Genomic DNA, 24683 nt, shown 5'->3' with positions numbered 1-24683 from the left:
ATAAGCCTCCTATGCACACTCCCGCCCAGTTTTAGCCCTCCCCAATTACAATACCCTCTTAGCTCTCTAACACGCTGCTCCCCCCCCCCCAAAAAAAAAAAAAAAAAGTGCAGTCTACCCAGTACCACACCCTACATGCTCTACGTTTCATCAAAGTGTTTAGTGATAAAGGGAAAGAGGGTCCAAGACACTCACCACTGCTGAGAACTGGTGGAACGTGGGTTGCAGGTCCGAGCCCCTGAGATGGATGTAGGCCCCTTTGTTTCCCATTTGATCACTAAAATGAAATGCAGAGCCCATTATTACACATCACTGTATGACCTATACCACAATTCTTTTTTTTGTCCTTGTCATTCTCTTACTCCTCTTTCTTCAAGTTCAGTCAGAACGAGGCTGGTACAGGGTATCATCAGCCTTCATTCACTCTAGCTAAGGATATTTCTTCCCTATTTTATATCCTTTCCTATCACTCACACTTTTGTTGTGCCATTGTAGTGACAATCCTGGACCAAAGGCCATGTAACTTGGCTTCAGAACGTCTAATTGGCCATCTTGCATCATGCCGTAAAATAATCACAATTCCCCTACCTCTAGTGCTGTGGATGTGGCATTTGCTACTACTTATTTCTATAGTGCTACTAGACGTACCCAGGCTTGGAAGTCATGATCAAGGAGCCTTCGGCATGGACGTGGCACAACACTCTCAACCACTGGCGCCAGCCCCACCAGGGATTTTCAATCCTATACTGGAGTATCCCAAGGTAGCCAAAATGAACATCCATCAGAAAGATTTACATTCAATATCTTCACTGTATTCAGACCTCTCACACGCATATTCATTACAAACATCCTGAAAACCAAACTGGCAAAGGGTACTCCAGGAGCAGGTTGAAAATCATACACTGATCCAAGTCTTTGGTTTACTCAACTACTGCAAGATTTGTAACTCAGAAGAAAATAAAAAGGAACCTTATCGGGGAAAATGGGTAAAGATTTGTAAAATGAACTTCAAATACAAAATAATGAAAAATCATGTATCTGAGATGCAAAAATCCATTAGCCATACATCATTTAGAATAATAAGAAGTGGAACTTGCCAGACAGATATCTAGGCATAATCACTTCAGCTAACCTGATGACAGCCATCCAGTATAATAAAGCAAGTAAGGAACCTCACAGTATATGTTTGGGTATATAAGGAGAAATATGAATAGCAGGAAAAAGGAGATATTGTCCTTATGTAGGTAACTAATGACACCCTATCTTGAGCATCATATTCACTCCTAGGTATAATATTTTTGTAGGGATACTGAGGATGGAAATGGGTCAGGAAAGAGCTGAAAAATGAACCAAGGCCTGGAACACAAACCCTACAAAGGTCCCTTATACTCAAAACACACTCTCTAGGGGAAAGAAAGCAAGAGATATGACAGTCAAATTTTTGACATAGAAAACAATGTCAGATAAAAACCATACAGCCTATCCAATCTCCCCATGCACAGCAACGTCTGATCTCTACCTTCTGCCTCTGCCTTAGAGATCATCTGTGCTTGTCCCATGCATTCTTGAATTCAGATTACAGTCCTCATTTCCAATACCTCCACTGGGAGGCCATTGCACACACCCTTTCCATTATGTCACAGATGTATGTGTCTATCATATCTCCCTTTTTCTGCCTTTCTCCAGGATACATACTGAGATCTTTAAATCTGTCTCCATATGCTTTATGATGAAGAACGCTGACCATTTTAGTAGCCACCTTCTGGACTGACTCCGTCTTGCTTCAATCAAGTACAGGAAGGTGGAATTTTCCATAGAGAAGAAAACCCAAGGACAAGGATCATGATGTGAATGTGCAGGTAGGTAGGTTCAGATGAAACATGAGAAAAAGCAAAGCTGCTTAGTTGCAACAGATGTCCTTGAAGACAGAAGAACCACTAATCACAAAATTGGTGACATTATTGCTTTGCATCAAACTTTTTCCAGAGCTATCACCTTGGCATGGCAAGAGCTGTCACACTGCCAAAACCACACTATGCCTAAGTTCTAGTATTTAAATCAGTGGTATTCACTGTTAGTGCTCAATGGCCACAAACAGGTCAGGTATTCAAATTCTGTCTCATGAGGTACCCCTCCATATTTAGCCAGTCTCACTACTCCCTACTTGCAAGCTTCGTTCTGCATTTGACTGCTGTTTATCTATGCCATCAGTTCACTGTTCCCATCTCAGCTCTACACGTGCTTCTGCATTTTTCTGTTTGGCTCCTTTTTTCTGAAATTCCTTACCCCCCCTTCTTTGAAGTCAGAGCTTTCATTCCCCTACTTTCACTCTTTTCTTAAAGCACATTTGTTTTCACAGGCATTCTCCTAATCTATACTCTCTTTTTTGGAGGCCAGGTTATCGACAGGCAACTAAACTGGTCATCTCTGTTCCCCATCCCATCTTGATCTATTATTCTCTTCCCATTCTACTCTGTTGTGACTTCCTCTGTCCTATTTGATACTGATATTCTTTTCTTACTCCTTTTGTTTTTAGTTTTGAACACCAATTTGATTGTTTGTGAAAGGCAGTATATCAAGTCTTCAGTAAACAAACATTTGTATTAGGCTTGCTTTTCTGAAGTAGGCTGTGAAAACTGTAAGGCTGTTTACAGCTATTGTACATGCTGTTTTAGATTCTTTAATTAGCAATTTTTCAATTTGTACTTGTCCTTTCATTACTTCTTATTCTTTAACTTTTTTAGGGCTGCATTTCAATTAAAATTTGTAGTCACGATTAATCATGTGATTAAAGGTGATTTTCCCCCTCCCCCCCCCCCCACTGCAGCTCTTTGTGACTCTGGCCAATGGAGGATTAAGGGGAAGATGCACTAAAAAATCGTTAAAGCCCTTCCCTTAGCGAATCGGTAAGGAACGGGCATGCATCAAGGAAAAGGAATGCAAATGAGCTGCTTGTTGTAGCTCACTTGCGTTTTCTATTCCATCGGTAAACAGTCTGCCAGTCGAGCATGCGCAGAGCAGCCAAGCGTTATGCTGGCTGCTCTGCGCATGCCAAATACATCCAAAAAGTGCCTAACACCCATCTCAAAAAAAAAAAAAAAAAAAAAAAAAAGAAAAAAGAACAAGCTGGGTCTAGACTGAAAGGCCACCTCTTTAACATTGCTTTTGACTCGTAACCACTTGTAACCACTCGCCTCCACCTACCCTCCTCTCCTCCTTCCTGTACACATTGATTTGATTACTTTATTTCTTGTCTATTAGATTGTAAGCTCTTTGAGCAGGGACTGTCTTTCTTCTATGTTTGTGTAGCGCTATAGAAATGCTAAATAGTAGTAGTAGTAGTTGTGAGGGACTTAAAAATTAAAAAAAAAAAAAAAAAAAAAACTTATGGCACCTTCACTATGCCTGTGGCCGTCCCTGCGCCTCCCAGGAAAAGGAAGACGCCGTGCCGCTCACTTGCTCCACGGCCTGCTGCAGGAAGGCTCCAATGTTCCTCTCTTCCGTGATCCTGGCTCAGCCGCCACCCCTGAGAGCCCACAACAGGCAAGAAAAGTGCAGGAGAGTGCAGTTGAGGACATCCATCGTTCACGTCTTCAACTCCCGTCCATCTTCCGCCTCTAGGTCTCTCTCAGCCAATCACAGCGCGTTTAGCTCTCACTGGTGTCAGCTAAACGCGCTGTGATTGGCTGAGAGGCCGTGGGGGGGCCTCAAAATCGTTCATTGCCGATGAGGAAGAGAAAAATGATTTAAAACAGAAGAGCGATAGTAAAAATTAAGAAGTACGACGTCCTTTTGTTTTGTTGTTTTGCGTGAAGGACGTCCATAAAGGATGTCCTGGACGAGCACTTGGACGGTTGGGGTTTTTATTATTAAGTGAAGGATGTCCAAAAAGAACGTCTTTGGATGGGTTTTTTAAAAAAAATTTTCAGGTGAAGGACGTCCAAAAAGGACTTCCCTGACGACATTTTTTTTCTTCCGATTCTTTCCTTTGGCCCAACGAGAGGTGTAGACCTCCTGTTAGGTTTTCCACGGTAAGGGGATCGGAAAACGGTAGTGCGTCTCATTATAACAGCCTTGCAACAGTAGTGCAGCTCATTATAATAGCCTTTGGATCATCTGCATTCCGTTTTCGTTAGCTGCTACCGTGATCAGAAAATGGCTCGGAGAAGCCTTTAGTGCATGTCACGGTTTACTACTTGCTCGTTAATGGCTTGTTAAGTTTAGTGCATCTGGCCCTTAGTGACTTGCCCAGAGTCACAAGGATCCCCACAAGGAGTGGGGAAAAAATGTAAACATACCTTTAATTGTACAATTAAAATTGTAAATAGAAATGCAGCTCTAATTTGTATACATACTGCCTTCAATGTAGAAAAATCTATTTCATGCATATTCATTAGTGGTACCTTTGAAAATCTGATCTGTTTATGGCCCTTGAAAAGTTAGACAATACCACTGAATTCAGATTAAAGAGCTCAACTCCAGAAGAAGAGAGAGGAGGGAAGTGAGGGAATTTATGACACGGGATTCCCTTGTCTTCCACAAACATCCATTACAGCTAAGCAGCTTCACTTTCTCAGAAGACAAGGTAACTCATCGGTCATAAAAGTGAAAATTTCTAGTAAAGGGCAGTCTTCAATTTAAAAATTAGGGAAATAAAGCTTAACAGCCAATGAAAACAAGTCTGACACCTTAAAATAATAAGAAACAGCATAAGGAATCAGCATAAGGAATGACAAAGGAAAAGAGGGACTTTGAAAAAAAGATTGCGTTGGAGGCAAACACACAGTAAAAACTTTTTCACATATATTAAAAACAAGAAACCAGCAAAAGAATCAGTTGGACCGCTAGATGACCAAGGGGTAAAAGGGGCATTCAGGGTAGGGTTACCATATGGCTCCAGGACAAAAAAAAAAAAAGAGGATAGATTGAGCCAGTCCGGATTTTACCTCCATTGAAAGCAATGGAAGTAAAACCCGGACTGGCTTAATCTGTTCTCCTTTTTCTGGAGCCATATGGAAACCCTAATTCAGGGAAGACAAAGCCACAGCGGAGAGAGTAAATGTATTATTTGCTAGTCTTCACCAAGGAAGATTTGGGAAACATACCGGTACCAGAAATGGTATTCAAAGTAGATGAGTCAGAGAAACTGAATGAAATCTCTGTAAACCTGGAAGATGTAATGGGGCAATCTGACAAACTGAAGATCAGCAAATCTCCTGGACTAGATGGTATTCATCCCAGGGTACTGATAGAATTGAAAAATGATCTTGCAGAACTATTGTTAGTGATACGTAATATATTTCTAAAATCAAGCATGCTACCGGAAGAGTGGAGGTTCCATGCTTGATTTTAAAAGGGTTCCAGAGGTGATCCAGGAAATTATAGACCAGTGAGCTTCACGTCGGTGCCAAGCAAATTGGTAAACACTATTATAAAGAACAAAATTACACAGTATATTCAAAAGAATGGATTAAAGTCAACATGGATTTAGTGAAGAGAAATCTTGCGTCACCAATCTACTACACTTCTTTGAAGGGGTGAACAACATGTGGATAAAGGTGAACCAGTTGAAAGACACATGACAAACTACCCCATGAAAAACTCCACAGGAAACTGTAGAGTCATGGGGTAGGAGGTAGTGTTCTATTGTGGATTAAAAACTTTTTAAAAGATAGAAAACAGAGAGTAGGGTTAAATGGTCAGTATTCTCAATGAAGAAGGATAGATAGTGGGGTTCCCCAGGGGTCTGTGCTGGGACCGCTGCTTTTTAACATATTTATAAAATGATCTAGAGATGGGAGTAACTAGTGAGGTAATTACATTTGATGATGACACAAAGTTATTCAAAGTTGATAAATCGAAAGAGGATTGTGAAAAGTTACAAGAGGACCTTACGAGACTGGGCATCCAAATGACAGATGACGTTTAATGTGAGCAAGTGCAAAGTGATGCATGTGGGAAAGAGGAAGGAAGACCAAACGACAGCCGGCGTGGTTAAAAAGTGAGGTGAAGGAAGCTACTAGAGCTAAAAGAAAATCCTTCAGAAAATGGAAGAAGGAACCGACTGAAAATAATAAGAAACAGCATAAGGAATGTCAAGTCAAATGCAAAGTGCTGATAAGGAAAGCTAAGAGGGATTTTGAAAAAAAAGATTGCACTGGAGGCAAAAAACACATAGTAAAAATTTTTTTTAGGTATATTAAAAGCAGGAAGCCGGCAAAAGAATCGGTTGGACCGCTAGATGACCAAGTAGTAAAAGGGGCAATCAGGGAAGACAAAGCCGTAGTGGAGAGATTAAATTAATTCTTTGCTTCAATCTTCACCAAGGAAGATGTGGGTGGGATACCGGTGCCAGAAATGGTATTCGAAGCTGACGAGTTGGAGAAACTTAATGAATTATCTGTAAACCTGGGAGGATGTAATGGGGCAGTTTTACAAACTGAAGAGTAGCAAATCTCCTGGACCGGATGGTATTCATCCCAGAGTACTGATAGAACTGAAAAATGAGCTTGCGGAGCTATTGTTAGACATATGTAATTTATCCTTAAAATTGAGTGTGGTACTGGAAGATTGGAGGGTGGCTAATGTAACGCCGATAGTTAAAAAAGGTTCCAGAGGAGATTCGGGAAATTATAGACTGGTGAGTCTGATGTCAGTGCTTGGCAAAATGGTAGAGACAATTATAAAGAACAAAATTACAGAGCATATTCAAAAGCATGGATTAATGAGACAAAGTCAACATGGATTTAGTGAAGGGAAATCTTGCCTCACCAATCTACTACATTTCTTTGAAGGGGTGAACAAACATGTGGATAAAGGGGAGCCGGTTGATATTGTGTATCTGGATTTTCAGAAGGCGTTTGACAAAGTACCTCATGAAAGACTCCAGAAGAAATTGGAGAGTCATGGGATAGGAGGTAGTGTCCTATTGTGGATTAAAAACTGGTTAAAGGCTAGAAAACAGAGTAGGGTTAAATGGTCAGTATTCTCAATGGAGAAGGGTAGTTAGTGGGGTTCCCCAGGGGTCTGTGCTGGGACTGCTGCTTTTTAACATATTTATAAATGACCTAGAGATGGGGGTAACTAGTGAGGTAATTAAATTTGCTGATGATACAAAGTTATTCAAAGTAGTGAAATCACAAGAGAATTGTGAAAAATTACAAATGGACCTTACGAGGCTGGGAAGACTGGGCATCTAAATGGCAAATGACGTTTATTGTGAACAAGTGCAAAGTGATGCATGTGGGAAAGAGGAACCCGAACTATAGCTACATAAAGCAAGGTTCCACATTAGAAGTCACTGACCAAGAAAGGGATCTTGGCGTCATTGTTGATGATGCGTTGAAACCCCTCCCCCGAATTACATGACAGACTTGATCGACTTACCAATAAGAAATACATCTGAATCAACACGATCTTATCTAAATCTGCACTACCCAAGCGGCAAAGGACTTAAATACAAAACAACTTACGCATCTAATTTTTCCTACATAAGCACACAACTGTGGAACGCATTACCAAAAGCCTTGAAAATGATGTACGACCACCTAAACTTCCAGAAATCACTAAAAACCAACCTGTTTAAAAAGGCATACCCTACCGATCCAACTTAAATGCCTAATCTCTGCAACACAACCAAACTAAAGCACGTAATGGACAACACAACTCTTCCGTTCTCCGATTCACTAATGTGGCTGTGCCACATGAACTTGATCTTACCACATCACCACCCTGTATTTGTTCTCACCGGAGCCTGCAAAGGCCTCTCCGGCACTATGTAAGCCACATTGAGCCTACAAATAGGTGGGAAAATGTGGGATACAAATGTAACAAATAAATAAATAAAGCAAATAGAATGTTAGGTATTATTAGGAAAGGATTGGAAAACAAAAATGAGGACATTATAATGCCTTTGTATCGGTCCACGGTGCGACTGCACCTCGAATATTGTGTTCAATTCTGGTTGCCCCATCTCAAAAAGATATAGTGGAATTAGAAAAGGTACAGAGAAGGGCGACGAAAATGATAAAGGGGATGGGACGACTTCCCTATGAGGAAAGGCTGAAGCGTCTAGGGCTCTTCAGCTTGGAGAAAAGATGGCTGAGGGGAGATATGATAGAGGTCTATAAAATAATGAGTGCAGTGGAACAGATAGACGTGAATCGTTTGTTTACTCTTTCCAAAAACACTAGGACTAGGGGGCATGCGATGAAGCTACAAAGTAGTAAATTTAATATGAATCAGAGAAAATGTTTCTTCACTCAACGTGTAATTAAACTCTGGAATTCGTTGCCAGAGAATGTGGTAGAGGCTGTTAGCTTAGCGGGATTTAAAATTGGTCTGGACAGTTTCCTAGAGGAAAAGTCCATAGACTATTATTAGATTGACTTGGGGAAAATCCACTATTATTTCTGGGAAAAGCAGCATAAAATGTATTGAAGTTTTCATGATCTTGCCAGGTATTTGTGACCTGGATTGGCCACTGTTTGAAACAGGATACTGGGCTTGATGGACCTTTGGTCTGTCCCAGTGTGGCAATACTTATGTACATAATTACCTGAACGTCCGAAAAAACCTAAAGAGTCACCTTTTCAGGAAGTTCTTCCCCTTAGCACCAACTTAATCAACCAGACCACTGAAACACAAACTAAATACTCACAAAAACATACAACAATGGAAACCTCATTATTCACCAATTCAGCCCAACCACCCCCATATATACCGTAAACGCAGACTAGGCAATCTCTAATCAATTGTACTAAGTGCTCTGCGTCAAACTACGCTGAAATCTGTAACCGTCTCTCTTGAAACATGTAAGCCACATTGAACCTACCAATAGGTGGGAAAATGTGGGATACAAATGCAATAAATAAATACATACATATTGGAATGTGGCTTTGGTAAACATGCTGCAAAGAAAATTGACTCTTTAAGGTAGTCATCAGTTACAGCCTTAGGGAGAAACTTGATACATTCATGCATAACCATAACCCTGCTATGGTGACGTTTAATATAAAGGTAGAAAATTTACTAGGGCCTGGATATTACCTAGCAGGCTGATGTGATAATGGGAAAATGCTAGCCCAGCATTTAAATAAACGTCAAAAATTGTCCACAATAACTAGAATAAAGGGTCCTGGAGATATTCTCTATTATAAAGATAGTGAGATTATGGGCCAGTTTGTTCAGCTTTACATGGCCCTGTATTCCAAGGAATTAAATGCTCCTATAGTTAAAATTCGGGAATACTTGGGGGGGGGGGGGGGGTTGAGAAAGTTATCTTCAGTAGACCAGGAGGGATTAGAGGTGAGGAGATTTTGAGGGTGATAAAGGGCCTCAAGGGGGGTAAGGCACCAGGATTAGATGGATGTAGTGCAAACTTTTACAAGCTCTTTGCGGGGAGCTAGTACCAGTGTTGGGACAGGTTGGGAATGCATGCTTTATGGGCAACTCTTTTTCGCCTAGTATGAACGAGGCAGGGGATTTCAGTAATCCTGAAACCGGGGTAAGATCCTACGGTGTGCGGGTCTTATCGACCAATATCCTTACTTAATGTGGATATAATGATTTTAGCTAAAGTTAAGGCTGATCGCCTGAGCGGGGTTCTTCCACAGCTGATTCATGAAGATCAATCGGGGGTTTGTTCCTCGTAGGCAGGTAGCAGACAATATTCGTAGAACTTTACATGCACTTTGGGGGGGCAAAAGAGCAGGGAGATTCTTTGGCCTTATTGACAACGGATGCTGAGAAGGTGTTTGATAGAGTTGAATGGACATATTTATGAGAGGTATTAGGTTTTATGGGTTTTGGATCCAAATTTCTGGGTTGGTTGCAGGGCCTTTATGAGGCTCCTGTTACACGTATTAAAATAAATGGTGGGTATTCTTCGACATTTTCAATAATGAGATACACGAGGCAGGGGTGTCCACTCTCTCCTCTTTTGTTTATCTATTGAACCGTTTGCTAGTAGAGTGTGGGATTTAGGTGATATTAAGGAAATTCAGATTGGGTGGGTAGAGCATAAAATTGCTCTCTTTGCTGATGATATTCTGTTTTACGTGAAAGCATCCCAGTTAACCCTGCCTATCATAATTCAGGAACTTACTAGTTTTGGGACTTTTTCAGGGTTTTTTACTATCTCTGATGCAGAGGAAATGAGATTGCTGCGGTCTTTTCCGTTCCACAGGGCTAACACTAGTTTTCAATACTTGGGAATAAAGATTCCCAAAGACTTGACTAAACTATATGCTCTGAATGATCTTCCATTGATTCAACAACTCCGTAGGGAGTTGGAAGGGTGGCTTTCTTGGTGGGGTAGGATTTCAGCGGTGAAAATGAATTTATTACCTCTACTGTTATTTTTGTTTCAATCCCTGCCCCCATGGGTGCCCAGAGTAGATCTTAGTCGGAAATTTCAGGTTTTGTGTGGGGGTCACCCCCCAAGGTTAGCCAGGAGGGTGATGGGGGCTCGGCTAATCTGGGAGGTAGCAGAATGCCTAATTTAGAGTGGTACTATTGGGCCACACAATTGAAGCTTATTTCGATTTGGAGTCAGGGGGCCCAGTCGACTATTACTATATTAGAGCAGCATTTTATGGGGGAATTATCCCTTGATGCTGTTGTCTGGGCCTCTCTTTCTCAGCGAGATTACAAGAAATTGAGCACTAGCCCATTTTTGTCTCATTTACTGTCTTTGTGGAGTATTTTGAAAATTGAGGGGTTCCCGGGCCCCTTCCTCTTTGCACATATTGCCCAAGAGCCTGGTTTTCAGGTGGGCCTCAGACGAGCGACATTCATTAACTGGACACATAAGGGATTAACTAGGTTCCAGGACCTCTTGGATGTGGGTGAAATGCGTCCGTTTGAGGAGTTGCGAGGGGTGTATGACCTGCCCTCGTCAGACTTTTTTCTCTTACCTACAAGTTAAGCATTATCTTTCTAGGAGGTTAGACCCGGATGAGAGTGAACATCTGGAAAATTTGCGGGCTTCTATGGGGGAAATTAGAAGGGTTATTACTCTTTTTTACCGGTTCATTAGGGGTAATGAGTTTATTAAGTTTCCATATATGAGTGCATGGGAGGAAGATTTGGGATGTGAACTGTGAATGAATGGAAAGCGATATGTCAGAGTGAAAAAAGCTTCTATATGTGTACTGATCAAAGAAAATGCACTTAAAGTTTTGACTAGATGGTACTACACCCCAGAGAGGATAAAGAAAATGTTCCCTGGGTCTTCAGACCTATGCTGGAGGTGTGGCAATGAGATTGGGTCTTTTATCCACATCTGGTGGGCTTGTGGACAAATACACAGGTATTAGCAGGGTATTATTTTATTTATTTTATTGCATTTGTATCCCACATTATCCCACCTCTTTGCAGGCTCAATGTGGCTTACAATTCATCATGGATACTGGAAGTAGAAGAGAATATACATTTGGTTTTACAGAGGGTTTGGAGTTACATGGTGGTGAAATACATGATAGTGTTAAAGCAAAAGATAGTATAGAACATTTCTGGATAAATTAAAGATTGTACAGTTACAAGTGTTGATCTTTGTGATATACCTTGTCGAAGAGATAGGTTTTCAATAGTTTGCGGAAATTGGTCAATTCATAGACAGTTTTCAGGTTAAGTGGCAACGCGTTCCAGAGCTGCGTGCTCATATAGGAAAAGGTAGATGCATGCATTAATTTGTATTTCAGGCCTTTACACTTGGGAGGATGAAGATTGAGGAAAGTGCGAGAAGATTTTTTTGCGTTTCTGGGTGGAAGTTCTATTAGGTCTGACATGTAGGCTGGGGCGTCACCATGGATGATTTTATGGACTAAGGTACAAAGTTTGAACGTGATGCATTCTTTGAGTGGGAGCCAGTGTAGTTTTTCTCATAGGGGTTTTGCGCTTTCATATTTTGATTTGCCGAATATTAGTCTGGCTGCCATGTTCTGAGCTGTCTGGAGTTTTTTAAAGTATTTGTCTTGTCTTCTTTGTTGGTGAGCCCTCAGGTCCCCTAAGGCCCCGAAAGACCTCAAAGGACAGCCGTGCAACCCCGAATCTTCACCCGCGGCAGCCGCCGTTCACCAAGGGTTGAGCCCTCAGCTGCAGGCGGCCAGCAGGACTGCTGGAACCGCGGGGTTGACGGTTGGCCTGGCTGGCAGTCAGCGAACACAGTCAATGGGTAATGGCTAGCAAGGCGGCTAGCACTCCGTGGATAGAAACAATATAGTCTCTGGATAGTGGCTAGCAAGGGCGGCTAGCACTCCGTGGATAGAATCAGTATAATCTCTGGACAGTGGCTAGCAAGGGCAGCTAGCACTCTGTGGATAGAATCAGTATAGTCTCTGGATCGTGGCTAGCAAGGGCGGCTAGCACTCTGTGGATAGAATCAATATAGTCTCTGGATAGTGGCTAGCAAGGGCGGCTAGCACTCCGTGGAAGAATCAGTATAGTCTCTGGATAGTGGCTAGCAAGGGCGGCTAGCACTCCATGGATGGAATCAATATAGTCTCTGGATAGTGGCTAGCAGGGGCGGCTAGCACTCCGTGGATGGAATCAATATAGTCTCTGGATAGTGGCTAGCAAGGGCGGCTAGCACTCCGTGGATGGAATCAATATAGTCTCTGGATAGTGGCTAGCAAGGGCGGCTAGCACTCCGTGGATGGAATCAATCTAGTCTCTGGATAGTGGCTAGCAAGGGCGGCTAGCACTCCGTGGATGGAATCAATATAGTCTCTGGATAGTGGCTAGCAAGGGCGGCTAGCACTCCGTGGATAACCTCAGCCCAGTCTCTGGATACCGGCTAGCAAGGGCGGCTAGCAATCCGTGACACGAAAGCACTGGACCTACTTCAGGAACAGAACCGGAAGCAGCGAGGTCTTCAGGCTCCTGGGTTTAAATACCGCGCCCTCCCGCCCCCCCGGGAAGAAACCCACCAATCCGGCCCCGGGGAGTCGGCAGAGCTCCTGGATTGGCTCTGCCCGAACTCCAGGTGGAGTCATCGCTCGGGTTCGCCAATCCGGGGCGAGGTGGGAGGAGCTCCGGAACCCTTCAGCTCCGACGCACAAGAGACGTCGGCCCGGCGCCGCCATCTTGGCTGGCGCGAACCTCCTGCCGACCTTCCCTTCCCCCGAGGCCGGCGTTCGTCCCAGCGGGGCGCCGGTCTCGGCCTGACCCACGGCAACGCCAGCTCCTCCGGGGGCCTTCTCCTGCCGTCCGTGGTTGCCGCTGGCTCCCGCTGCCCACAGCGGGAGAGCAGGTAAGGTCACGGGACGTGACAGTATCCTCCCCGGATGCCCCCTCTCCCCCGGGGCTGGGTTTGAAAGGAAACCGGGTGTGGAAAGCTTTGACCAAATCTGGAGCATGTACATTCGCCGCGGGTTCCCAAGAGTTGTCTTCGGGACCAAAATGCTTCCAGGATAGCAAATAGTATAGCCTTCCCCGCCGCTTCTTTGAGTCTAGAACGTCCTCTACTTCATATTCCGGATCAGGATCCGCTTCTAGAACCTCGGTCTCCTGACGTTGTGGATGCCATCGGGAATCCAGGAAACTCTTCAACAAGGAAATATGGAAAGCATTATGCACCCGTAGGGTACTCGGTAACCGCAACTGGTACGTCACTGCTCCAATCCGTGAGTGGATTGCAAACGGTCCAATGTACTGGGGTCCCAACCTCCGTGAGGGTATCCGGAGTCTTAGGTATTTTGTGCTTAGCCATACCTTTTGCCCCGGCTGGAATACCGGGGCGGGTCGCCGGTGACGATCCGCGAAGACCTTGTATTTGGCAGCTGTCCTCTGCAACTGTTATCGTGCCATCTCCCAGACCCTTTGCAGGTCCGTCAGAGTTTGCGTAACCATGGGTGTAGGAGATTCAGAAGGGAATGGTGCTGGAAGCCGGGGGTGTCGTCCATATACCAGGAAGAAGGGAGATTCTCCCGAAGCCGAGTGGTCACTGTAGTTATAGGCAAACTCGGCCCATGGAAGCAAAGAGGCCCAGTTATTTTGACGCTTATTAACGAAAGCGCAAAAACCCCTTCAACGTTTGGTTAATCCGCTCGACCATCCCATTGGTTTGGGGATGGTAGGCCGATGAAAAGTGGGTTTCAACCCCCAAGGCCGTACACAAGGCTCTCCAGAAGCGTGAGGTAAACTGGGGTCCTCGATCACTGATGATCCGAGTGGGCAGCCCATGAACCCGAAAAATGTGTTGAATGAAGTGTTGGGCTAAGGAGGCCGCCGCTGGAAGCCCCGACAATGGAACGAAATGGGCCATCCTGGAGAAACGGTCAACCACGACCCAGATCACTGTGTGTCCCCGGGATCTGGGAAGGTCAGTGATGAAATCCATTGACAACTCCTTCCAGGGGGCTGTCGGCACTGACAGCGGTTGCAAGTCCCCCACGGGGTGCCCAATTACTGATTTGGTCCGGGCGCAGACAGGGCAGGTTGTGACGAATTGGAGAATGTCTCGTCTCATTTGGGGCCACCGATACTGTCTTGCAATTAAACGGAGAGTTTTTTGGTATCCGAAATGACCGGCCCACACAGACGAATGTCCCCATTGCATGACTCTTCTCCGATCGGCGGGCGGAACTAATTCCTTCAGCGGAGCCACCCCTCCTGAGGCCGCACTGAGACAGGCCGGGTCCAACATGGGATGAACTTCCTCCGTCTCCTCCGGGACCTCAAATGCTCTAAAGAGGGAGTCCGCCGGGGTATTCTGAGCCGCCGCCCGAAAAACCAGTTGAAAGTGAAACCTGGCAAAAAATAAAGACCAACGGGCCTGTCGAGGATTCAGCCGTTGGGCCTCTTGAAGATACAAAAGATTCTTGTGGTCAGTGATCACCGTAAACCGGTGCTCGGCTCCCTCCAGCAGATGTCTCCACTCTTGCAAGGCCAATTTCAATGCCAAGAGTTCTCTATCCCCCACCGTATAGTTGCGTTCCGCTGGGGAGAATTTCCGAGAGAAGAAGGAGCAAGGTTGGCGCCGCCCTTTGGGGTTGACTTGAGAAAGGACCGCCCCTGCCCCCAAAGCGGACGCGTCCACCTCCACAATAAATGGTTTCTCTGGATCCGGGGCCATCAAGATGGAGGCCGCGTCGAAAGCCTCCTTTACCTGGCGGAATGCAGCTTGCGCCTCTGGGGGCCAGTCCCGGACATTCGCGTGTTTCTTCGTGAGCGCCGTCAACGGCGCTGTCAATTGCGAATACCGAGGGATAAACTGCCGGTAGTAGTTCGCGAATCCCAAGAATCGTTGTAGCGCTTTCAATCCCAGCGGTTGAGGCCACTCTCGAATGGCGCGGAGTTTGTCAGGATCCATCCGCAACCCCCCGGGTAACAGAATGTGTCCCAAAAAAGGCAGAGACCGCTGATGAAAAGCGCACTTACTGAGTTTGGCAAACAAACAGTATTGCCATAGACGCTGCAGCACAGCACGAACATGGCTCACATGCTCGGCGGGATCCCTGGAGAAAATCAAGATGTCATCCAGGTATACAATCACCGTGGAGCTCAACAGATCCTCGAGTACGAAGTTGATGAATCGCTGGAACACTGCAGGGGCGTTACATAAGCCAAACGGCATTACTCAATACTCAAAATGTCCCTCGTGAGTATTAAATGCAGTTTTCCATTCGTCCCCTGCCGGATCCGGACCAAGCTGTAAGCCCCCCGCAAGTCCAATTTGGTAAAGATCTGGGCTCCCTGCAGCTTATCAAAGAGTTCTGGGATGAGCGGCAGGGGGAATCGATCCTTCACCGTGATGGCATTTAACCCTCGATAGTCAATACAGGGCCTCAAGGAGCCATCCTTCTTGGTCACAAAAAAGAACCCGGCCCCGGCAGGGGACGTGGAAGGGTGGATGAACCCTTTCTGAAGATTCTCCCGGATATATTCTTGCATCACTTTGGATTCTTCTCGGGACAAGGTATACAACCGGCCCCGGGGTGGCATGGTATCCGCCATCAACCTAATGGCACAATCGAAGGATCGATGAGGCGGTAGGACTTCCGCCTCCACTGGACTGAATACATCTGCAAAGTCCCGATAGTCCATCGGTAGGGCAGCCAGACCCACTAGTGCCATCCCGGGCGCAATAGCTAATGCGGGACAACTGCCGTTCCGGCCCTTCAAACAGGTCTCCCGACATGCGTCACCCCAAGACCGGATCTTTCCCCCGGTCCAGTCAATAACGGGACTATGGCGTCGTAGCCACGGTAAGCCCAGGACCACCGGATGAATGGTCCGGGATAGTACCAGAAATTGAACTTCCTCCCGATGATCCTCCCCCACCTGAAGTTCCAAAAAAGGGGTGATCTCCACGACCGGCTGCGGTAAGGTAGTTCCCTGAATGGTTGTTGCCTGCAGCGCCGGTCGACGGGGAAGCATAGGCCAACCCATCTGTTGCAAAAGTTCGTGGCAAATAAAGTTGCCCCCCGACCCGGAGTCCACCAGGGTCCGGGTCATGGTCTCGTGCCAACGTAGAGTTACTGGCAGTGTTACCAGGGAATCCGGTAGGGGAGCGGAGTGCCCCAAGACCCTTCCCCTCAAGGCGTCTTGGGGGAAGCGTTTCCCGCCCGTGCGGGGCAAGAACGGACAAAATGCCCGGCCTCCCCACAATATAGGCACAGTCCGTCCCACAAGCGCTTCTTCCTGTCCGCAGGGGCCAATCGTTGCCGGCCAATCATCATCGGCTCCTCCCCATTTTCCTTAGGATCCCGGGTACCGCGGCGGGGGGGACAGGCCCTTGCCTGTCCGGGACGCTCCTCTCGCCCACTTCTGCCGTTCTGCCCGGGCTCTCTCCTGGAACCGGGTATCCACCCGAATACAGAGCGAAATCAGGGCGTCCAATTGGCCCGGGACCTCTCGATCTGCCAATTCGTCCTTGATTCGTTCTTGCAGTCCTTCCAGAAAGATTGCCACCAGGGACTCCTGGTTCCAACGTAGCTCCGTGGCTAAGGTCCGAAAACGAATGGCATAATCCGCCACCGTCCCTTCGCCCTGCTGAATCCGCAGCAGTTCCGATGCCACAGAGGATGGCCTGCCTGGAAGGTCGAACACCATGCGGAAACGGCGCTGAAATTCGGCGTAATCGTCCAAGATGGGGACACCCATGCCAGGGCCTTCCCCTCACACAAGCCAAGTATATATCCCACCTTAGTTTGGTCTGATGAAAATGCCTCTGGTTGCATCCGGAAGGCCAGGTTGTACTGGTTGAGGAAACCCCGGCAGCCTCCGGGGGCCCCATCATATCGTGCAGGCTCAGGGAACCGAGGTCCCGTGTGGAACCCTCACGGACGGGGAGCCGCTGCGGCCCCCTGGACCGCAGTGGCCTGGCTCTGTACCTGAAGCGTCGAGAGCTGAGAGCACACGTTCTGGAGTGCCCCTGACAGGGCGTTCAGCTGCTCCTGCTGCTGCTGGAGGACCTTAGCCAGGTCCCGTACATCAGGCTGAGTAGGCGAGCTCATGGCTTCCGGTTCCTGTCTTGTCTTCTTTGTTGGTAAGCCCTCAGGTCCCCTAAGGCCCCGAAAGACCTCAAAGGACAGCCGTGCAACCCCGAATCTTCACCCGCGGCAGCCGCCGTTCACCAAGGGTTGAGCCCTCAGCTGCAGGCGGCCAGCAGGACTGCTGGAACCGCGGGGTTGACGGTTGGCCTGGCTGGCAGTCAGCGAACACAGTCAATGGGTAATGGCTAGCAAGGCGGCTAGCACTCCGTGGACAGAAACAATATAGTCTCTGGATAGTGGCTAGCAAGGGCGGCTAGCACTCCGTGGATAGAATCAGTATAGTCTCTGGACAGTGGCTAGCAAGGGCGGCTAGCACTCTGTGGATAGAATCAATATAGTCTCTGGATAGTGGCTAGCAAGGGCGGCTAGCACTCCGTGGAAGAATCAGTATAGTCTCTGGATAGTGGCTAGCAAGGGCGGCTAGCACTCCGTGGATGGAATCAATATAGTCTCTGGATAGTGGCTAGCAGGGGCGGCTAGCACTCCGTGGATGGAATCAATATAGTCTCTGGATAGTAGCTAGCAAGGGCGGCTAGCACTCTGTGGATGGAATCAATATAGTCTCTGGATAGTGGCTAGCAAGGGCGGCTAGCACTCCGTGGATGGAATCAATATAGTCTCTGGATAGTGGCTAGCAAGGGCGGCTAGCACTCCGTGGAAGAATCAGTAAAGTCTCTGGATAGTGGCTAGCAAGGGCGGCTAGCACTCCGTGGATAACCTCAGCCCAGTCTCTGGATACCGGCTAGCAAGGGCGGCTAGCAATCCGTGACACGAAAGCACTGGACCTGCTTCAGGAACAGAACCGGAAGCAGCGAGGTCTTCAGGCTCCTGGGTTTAAATACCGCGCCCTCCCGCCCCCCGGGAAGAAACCCACCAATCCGGCCCCGGGGAGTCGGCAGAGCTCCTGGATTGGCTCTGCCCGAACTCCAGGCGGAGTCATCGCTCGGGTTCGCCAATCCGGGGTGAGGTGGGAGGAGCTCCGGAACCCTTCAGCTCCGACGCACAAGAGACGTCGGCCCAGCGCCGCCATCTTGGCTGGCGTGAACCTCCTGCCGACCTTCCCTTCCCCCGAGGCCGGCGTTCGTCCCAGCGGGGCGCCGGTCTCGGCCTGACCCGCGGCAACGCCGGCTCCTCCGGGGGCCTTCTCCTGCCATCCGTGGTTGCCGCTGGCTCCCGCTGCCCACAGCGGGAGAGCAGGTAAGGTCACGGGACGTGACATATTTGCTCTTTGCAGCCGGCGTAGAGTGAGTTACAATAGTCCAGATGACTGAGTACCAATGATTGTACCAGGTTGCGGAAGACATTCCTTGGAAAAAATGGTCTAACTCTTTTTAGTTTCCACATTGAATGAAACATCTTTTTAGTTAAGTTTTTCGCATGATTCTCAAGTGTTAGGTGTCGGTCAATGGTGACTCCAAGAATTTTTAGGGTATCCGAAACTGGTAGACTTAGTTTAGGTGTGTTGATGGTGGTAAATTTATTCTTATTGTATTGCGAGGTGAGTACTAGGCATTGGGTTTTTTCTGCATTTAGTTTCAGCTGAAATGCATCTGCCCAGGAATTCATAATGTGTAGGCTTTGGTTGATTTCATAGGAGATTTCCCTTAGGTCTTGTTCGAATGGGATGAAGATCGTTACATCGTCGGCGTATACATATGGGTTTAGATTCTGATTTGATAGTAGTTTGGCCAAAGGTGTCATCATTAGGTTGAATATGGTCGGTGAGAGGGGGGATCCCTGTGAAACTCCTCATTCAGGTGTCCATGTAGCTGATGTAGTCGAATTTGATGTCACTTGATATGAGCGTGTAGTTAGGAACCCCGCAAACCCTTACTCAGTCCATGGCTATCATTTTGGAAGCTGCATGCCCCTGTGATCCTAAATGGTGCCTGCTTGGGTGGGGTAACCGAAGAGGACTGAAATGGCAAAAACGACTTAAGCAACTTTGCTTTGCTGCGACAAAGACAGTACTAGCTGCTCACTGGAAGCAGACTAATGGTCCAGCCATCTCCAGTTGGTTTGCAAAAGTTCGTTTGTTGGGAGAACTGGAGAAACTAACGGATCGCCGATTGGGGCAGTTTGACCCCAGTGCTGATGAGTGGACTTATCTGGATCGTTTAATGTGTTTGGTTTAAAGGGGAAGGGGGGGGGGGTCAAGAGGAAGAGGGGTTGGGAGGGCAAGGGGGTAAAGGAAGAGGGGATGTGGAAATTTCAACTGAAGTAATGGGTTCAATATGATGAGGTATCTTGATCTGATGGATAGTGTTTGATTCTTTTGTACTGATGTCAACTTTTTTCAACAAAAAAAAATGTAATAAACATTTGTTTAAAAAAAAAAAAACATAAGTGCTTTTAGTTAAATCCGGTAATATCCATATTTTCTGACCGATAAAAAGTTTTTGTCTGTGATGAAAATTCAGCTTCAAAATATGGTCATAGTCTTGAGGAAATAAAAAATCAATTAGCGTCTCTTGAGTAACAGTTTCAGAATTAAATCAAGGCTGTCCTAAGATATTTCCTCCAGGTTTAGAATCTGAGCAACCCCTAAGGTCTTATCCTATTGAGGTAATTTCTTAGATTTATTTAGTATGTAATATGCCTTAGCAGTAGGTGGAAACGCTTCTTTTGGCAACAAAAGAATTTCCTCAAAATAATTTTTCAATAAATATACAGAAGAAAAATAAAACGCATGTTTTGGAAAATTCAACAGTCTCAAATTCAAATACCTTACAGAGTTCTCAAGATTCTCAACTCTTCTAGCCATATAAACTTTATCTTTAATCAGGGCAGCCTGAACTTTCTGTGATTCCAGAGATTCACCAGACAGCTTCTGCACTTGACTCTGTAATGCTGGCAAATCATTCTCAGCTTTCATTACTGAAGAGCTGAAACTCGACACAGTCCTTGTTAACGAAGAAACAGCTTCATTCAAAGAAGTCAGAGCCTCCCAAACCACATCAAGAGTTACCGTCTCCGATTTCCCTCGGGGTTGCACAGTATTTAAGGGATCCAACACTGCTTTTAGCAAAAGAGCTTCAGGTAAAACGTCTGAGACTTGCTGTAGCTGGGTGGAGGGAACTCCTTCCCCTGAGATAATCCCAGACAATTCAGGAATCCAAGGGCTCTCCACTACAGCAGAAGCACCAGCTTGTGATGCAACAACTGCAGCCCTTCTCTGGCTCTGAGTTCCAACAGAGGAAGGGGAGGAGGAGAACACTGATCGGCTCAGGCTGACATCGGCATCTCCCATAGCAGTTGTTTCTTGCAGCTCAACAGGAGTAGACAGCGTTCTTGAGGTGAAAGCTTCCACGATTGTAACCTGCCAGTAAGGGGAATTCACTTCAGATTCAGTGGGAAAATCTCTAGGTTTCCCCTTATGCTTCTTCCCCATAATGCCGATAAGGAAGTGCAGAGTGAAGCTTCCCCAGTGTCCTCTCTTAGGCTGCCAACTTGGATCTCTCCCTCCCTCTTTTTTATATTTATATTTATTTAATTTAACAAAATATTATAAGTATCAACTTGATAAGAAAAGCACCATATGGTAATTCAACTCAATAATAATGCAAAAAGAGAAAAAAAAGGAAATTACTGCCAAATTTTTGGAAAGATTAAACAAGAGATTCTTGTCTACGCATTCCACTCTACTCAGTATTTTATAGACCTCTTATCATATCTTCCCTTGGCCGTCTCTTCTCCAAACTGAGAAGGCCTAGGCGCTTTAGCCTTTCCTCATAGGGGAGCTGTCCCATCCCCTTTATCATTTTTGTCACCCTTCTCTGTACCTTTTCTAATTCTGAAATGCGGTGACCAGAATTACACACAGTATTTGAGGTGCGGTTGTACTATGAAGCGATACAAAGACATTATAACATTCTAATTTTTATCTTCAATTCTTAATAATTCCTAACATTCTAGTTGCTTTCTTAGACATTGATGCACATTGAGCAGAGGGATTTTTTTTTCTTTTTTAAACATAGGACTTATTGAGCATGTCAAAGGAAAACACAAAATGTAGACAATGAATGCCCTAATAAAAAATCTCCCCCTATAAATCAGAATGTGCTCTCCATAATACAAAGAAGATAATCCTCTGCATTTTAATTTTTAAAGATCAACCCAAAAGGTAAAAAGGAAGGAAAAAAATTAAAGGGAAGACAGAGGAGAAGCCAAACCCTGCAAGTAAAGGGATAAATCAAACCTTGTTCAAACAGTCAAGATGGAAAAATAAAAAGAAAGACAAGTATACAGTGGTGGAAATAAGTATTTGATCCCTTGCTGATTTTGTAAGTTTGCCCACTGACAAAGACATGAGCAGCCCATAATTGAAGGGTAGGTTATTAGTAACAGTGAGAGATAGCACATCACAAATTAAATCTGGAAAATCACATTGTGGAAAGTATATGAATTTATTTGCATTCTGCAGAGGGAAATAAGTATTTGATCCCCCACCAACCAGTAAGAGATCTGGCCCCTACAGACCAGGTAGATGCTCCAAATCAACTCGTTACCTGCATGACAGACAGCTGTCGGCAATGGTCACCTGTATGAAAGACACCTGTCCACAGACTCAGTGAATCAGTCAGACTCTAACCTCTACAAAATGGCCAAGAGCAAGGAGCTGTCTAAGGATGTCAGGGACAAGATCATACACCTGCACAAGGCTGGAATGGGCTACAAAACCATCAGTAAGACGCTGGGCGAGAAGGAGACAACTGTTGGTGCCATAGTAAGAAAATGGAAGAAGTACAAAATGACTGTCAATCGACAAAGATCTGGGGCTCCATGCAAAATCTCACCTCGTGGGGTATCCTTGATCATGAGGAAGGTTAGAAATCAGCCTACAACTACAAGGGGGGAACTTGTCAATGATCTCAAGGCAGCTGGGACCACTGTCACCACGAAAACCATTGGTAACACATTACGACATAACGGATTGCAATCCTGCAGTGCCCGCAAGGTCCCCCTGCTCCGGAAGGCACATGTGACGGCCCGTCTGAAGTTTGCCAGTGAACGCCTGGATGATGCCGAGAGTGATTGGGAGAAGGTGCTGTGGTCAGATGAGACAAAAATTGAGCTCTTTGGCATGAACTCAACTCGCCGTGTTTGGAGGAAGAGAAATGCTGCCTATGACCCAAAGAACACCGTCCCCACTGTCAAGCATGGAGGTGGAAATGTTATGTTTTGGGGGTGTTTCTCTGCTAAGGGCACAGGACTACTTCACCGCATCAATGGGAGAATGGATGGGGCCATGTACCGTACAATTCTGAGTGACAACCTCCTTCCCTCCGCCAGGGCCTTAAAAATGGGTCGTGGCTGGGTCTTCCAGCACGACAATGACCCAAAACATACAGCCAAGGCAACAAAGCTCAGGAAGAAGCACATTAGGGTCATGGAGTGGCCTAGCCAGTCACCAGACCTTAATCCCATTGAAAACTTATGGAGGGAGCTGAAGCTGCGAGTTGCCAAGCGACAGCCCAGAACTCTTAATGATTTAGAGATGATCTGCAAAGAGGAGTGGACCAAAATTCCTCCTGACATGTGTGCAAACCTCATCATCAACTACAGAAGACGTCTGACCGCTGTGCTTGCCAACAAGGGTTTTGCCACCAAGTATTAGGTCTTGTTTGCCAGAGGGATTAAATACTTATTTCCCTCTGCAGAATGCAAATAAATTCATATACTTTCCACAATGTGATTTTCCGGATTTAATTTGTGATGTGCTATCTCTCACTGTTACCAATAACCTACCCTTCAATTATGGGCTGCTCATGTCTTTGTCAGTGGGCAAACTTACAAAATCAGCAAGGGATCAAATAGCGAATGCTACATACCTGTAGAAGGTATTCTCCGAGGACAGCAGGCTGATTGTTCTCACTGATGGGTGACGTCCACGGCAGCCCCTCCAATCGGAATCTTCACTAGCAAAGTCCTTTGCTAGCCCTCGCGCGCCCGCGCGCACCGCGCATGCGCGGCCGTCTTCCCGCCCGAAACCGGCTCGAGCCGGCCAGTCCAGTATGTAGCAAGACAAACTCTTAAGGGAAGACACAACTCCAAAGGGGAGGCGGGCGGGTTTGTGAGAACAATCAGCCTGCTGTCCTCGGAGAATACCTTCTACAGGTATGTAGCATTCGCTTTCTCCGAGGACAAGCAGGCTGCTTGTTCTCACTGATGGGGTATCCCTAGCCCCCAGGCTCACTCAAAACAACAACCATGGTCAATTGGGCCTCGCAACGGCGAGGACATAACAGAAATTGACCTAAAAAAATTTACCAACTAACTGAGAGTGTAGCCTGGAACAGAACAAACAGGGCCCTCGGGGGGTGGAGTTGGATCCTAAAGCCCAAACAGGTTCTGAAGAACTGACTGCCCGAACCGACTGTCGCGTCGGGTATCCTGCTGCAGGCAGTAATGGGATGTGAATGTGTGGACAGAAGCCCACGTCGCAGCTTTGCAAATTTCTTCAATGGAGGCTGACTTCAAGTGGGCTACCGACGCAGCCATGGCTCTAACATTATGAGCCGTGACATGACCCTCAAGAGCCAGCCCCGCCTGGGCGTAAGTGAAGGAAATGCAATCTGCTAGCCAATTGGAAATGGTGCGTTTCCCTACAGCCACTCCCCTCCTATTGGGATCAAAAGAAACAAACAATTGGGCGGACTGTCTGTGGGGCTGTGTCCGCTCCAGGTAGAAGGCCAATGCTCTCTTGCAGTCCAATGTGTGCAGCTGACGTTCAGCAGGGCAGGAATGAGGACGGGGAAAGAATGTTGGCAAGACAATTGACTGGTTCAGATGGAACTCCGACACGACCTTTGGCAGGAACTTAGGGTGAGTGCGGAGGACTACTCTGTTATGATGAAATTTGGTGTAAGGGGCCTGGGCTACCAGGGCCTGAAGCTCACTGACTCTACGAGCTGAAGTAACTGCCACCAAGAAAATGACCTTCCAGGTCAAGTACTTCAGATGGCAGGAATTCAGTGGCTCAAAAGGAGGTTTCATCAGCTGGGTGAGAACGACATTGAGATCCCATGACACTGTAGGAGGCTTGACAGGGGGCTTTGACAAAAGCAAACCTCTCATGAAGCGAACAACTTAAGGCTGTCCTGAGATCGGCTTACCTTCCACTTGGTAATGGTATGCACTGATTGCACTAAGATGAACCCTTACGGAGTTGGTCTTAAGACCAGA

General features: G+C 46.3%; 1 protein-coding gene across 1 annotated transcript in view; it reads right to left on the bottom strand.

Annotated features, from left to right (window-relative positions):
- LOC115480179 (serine/threonine-protein phosphatase 5) overlaps positions 1–24683 on the bottom strand; it is a 165553-nt gene that overhangs the window by 1569 nt on the left and 139301 nt on the right. Inside the window, exon 12 of the mRNA XM_030218668.1 lies at positions 196–277. Within this exon, the coding sequence (XP_030074528.1) occupies positions 196–277 (82 nt within the window). The remainder of the gene's footprint in view (positions 1–195; positions 278–24683) is intronic.

Source organism: Microcaecilia unicolor, chromosome 11, assembly GCF_901765095.1.
Source record: "Microcaecilia unicolor chromosome 11, aMicUni1.1, whole genome shotgun sequence".
Taxonomy (NCBI): domain Eukaryota; kingdom Metazoa; phylum Chordata; class Amphibia; order Gymnophiona; family Siphonopidae; genus Microcaecilia; species Microcaecilia unicolor.
Note: the sequence above shows the minus strand (reverse complement) of the source record. Positions and strands in the feature narration are given on the sequence as shown.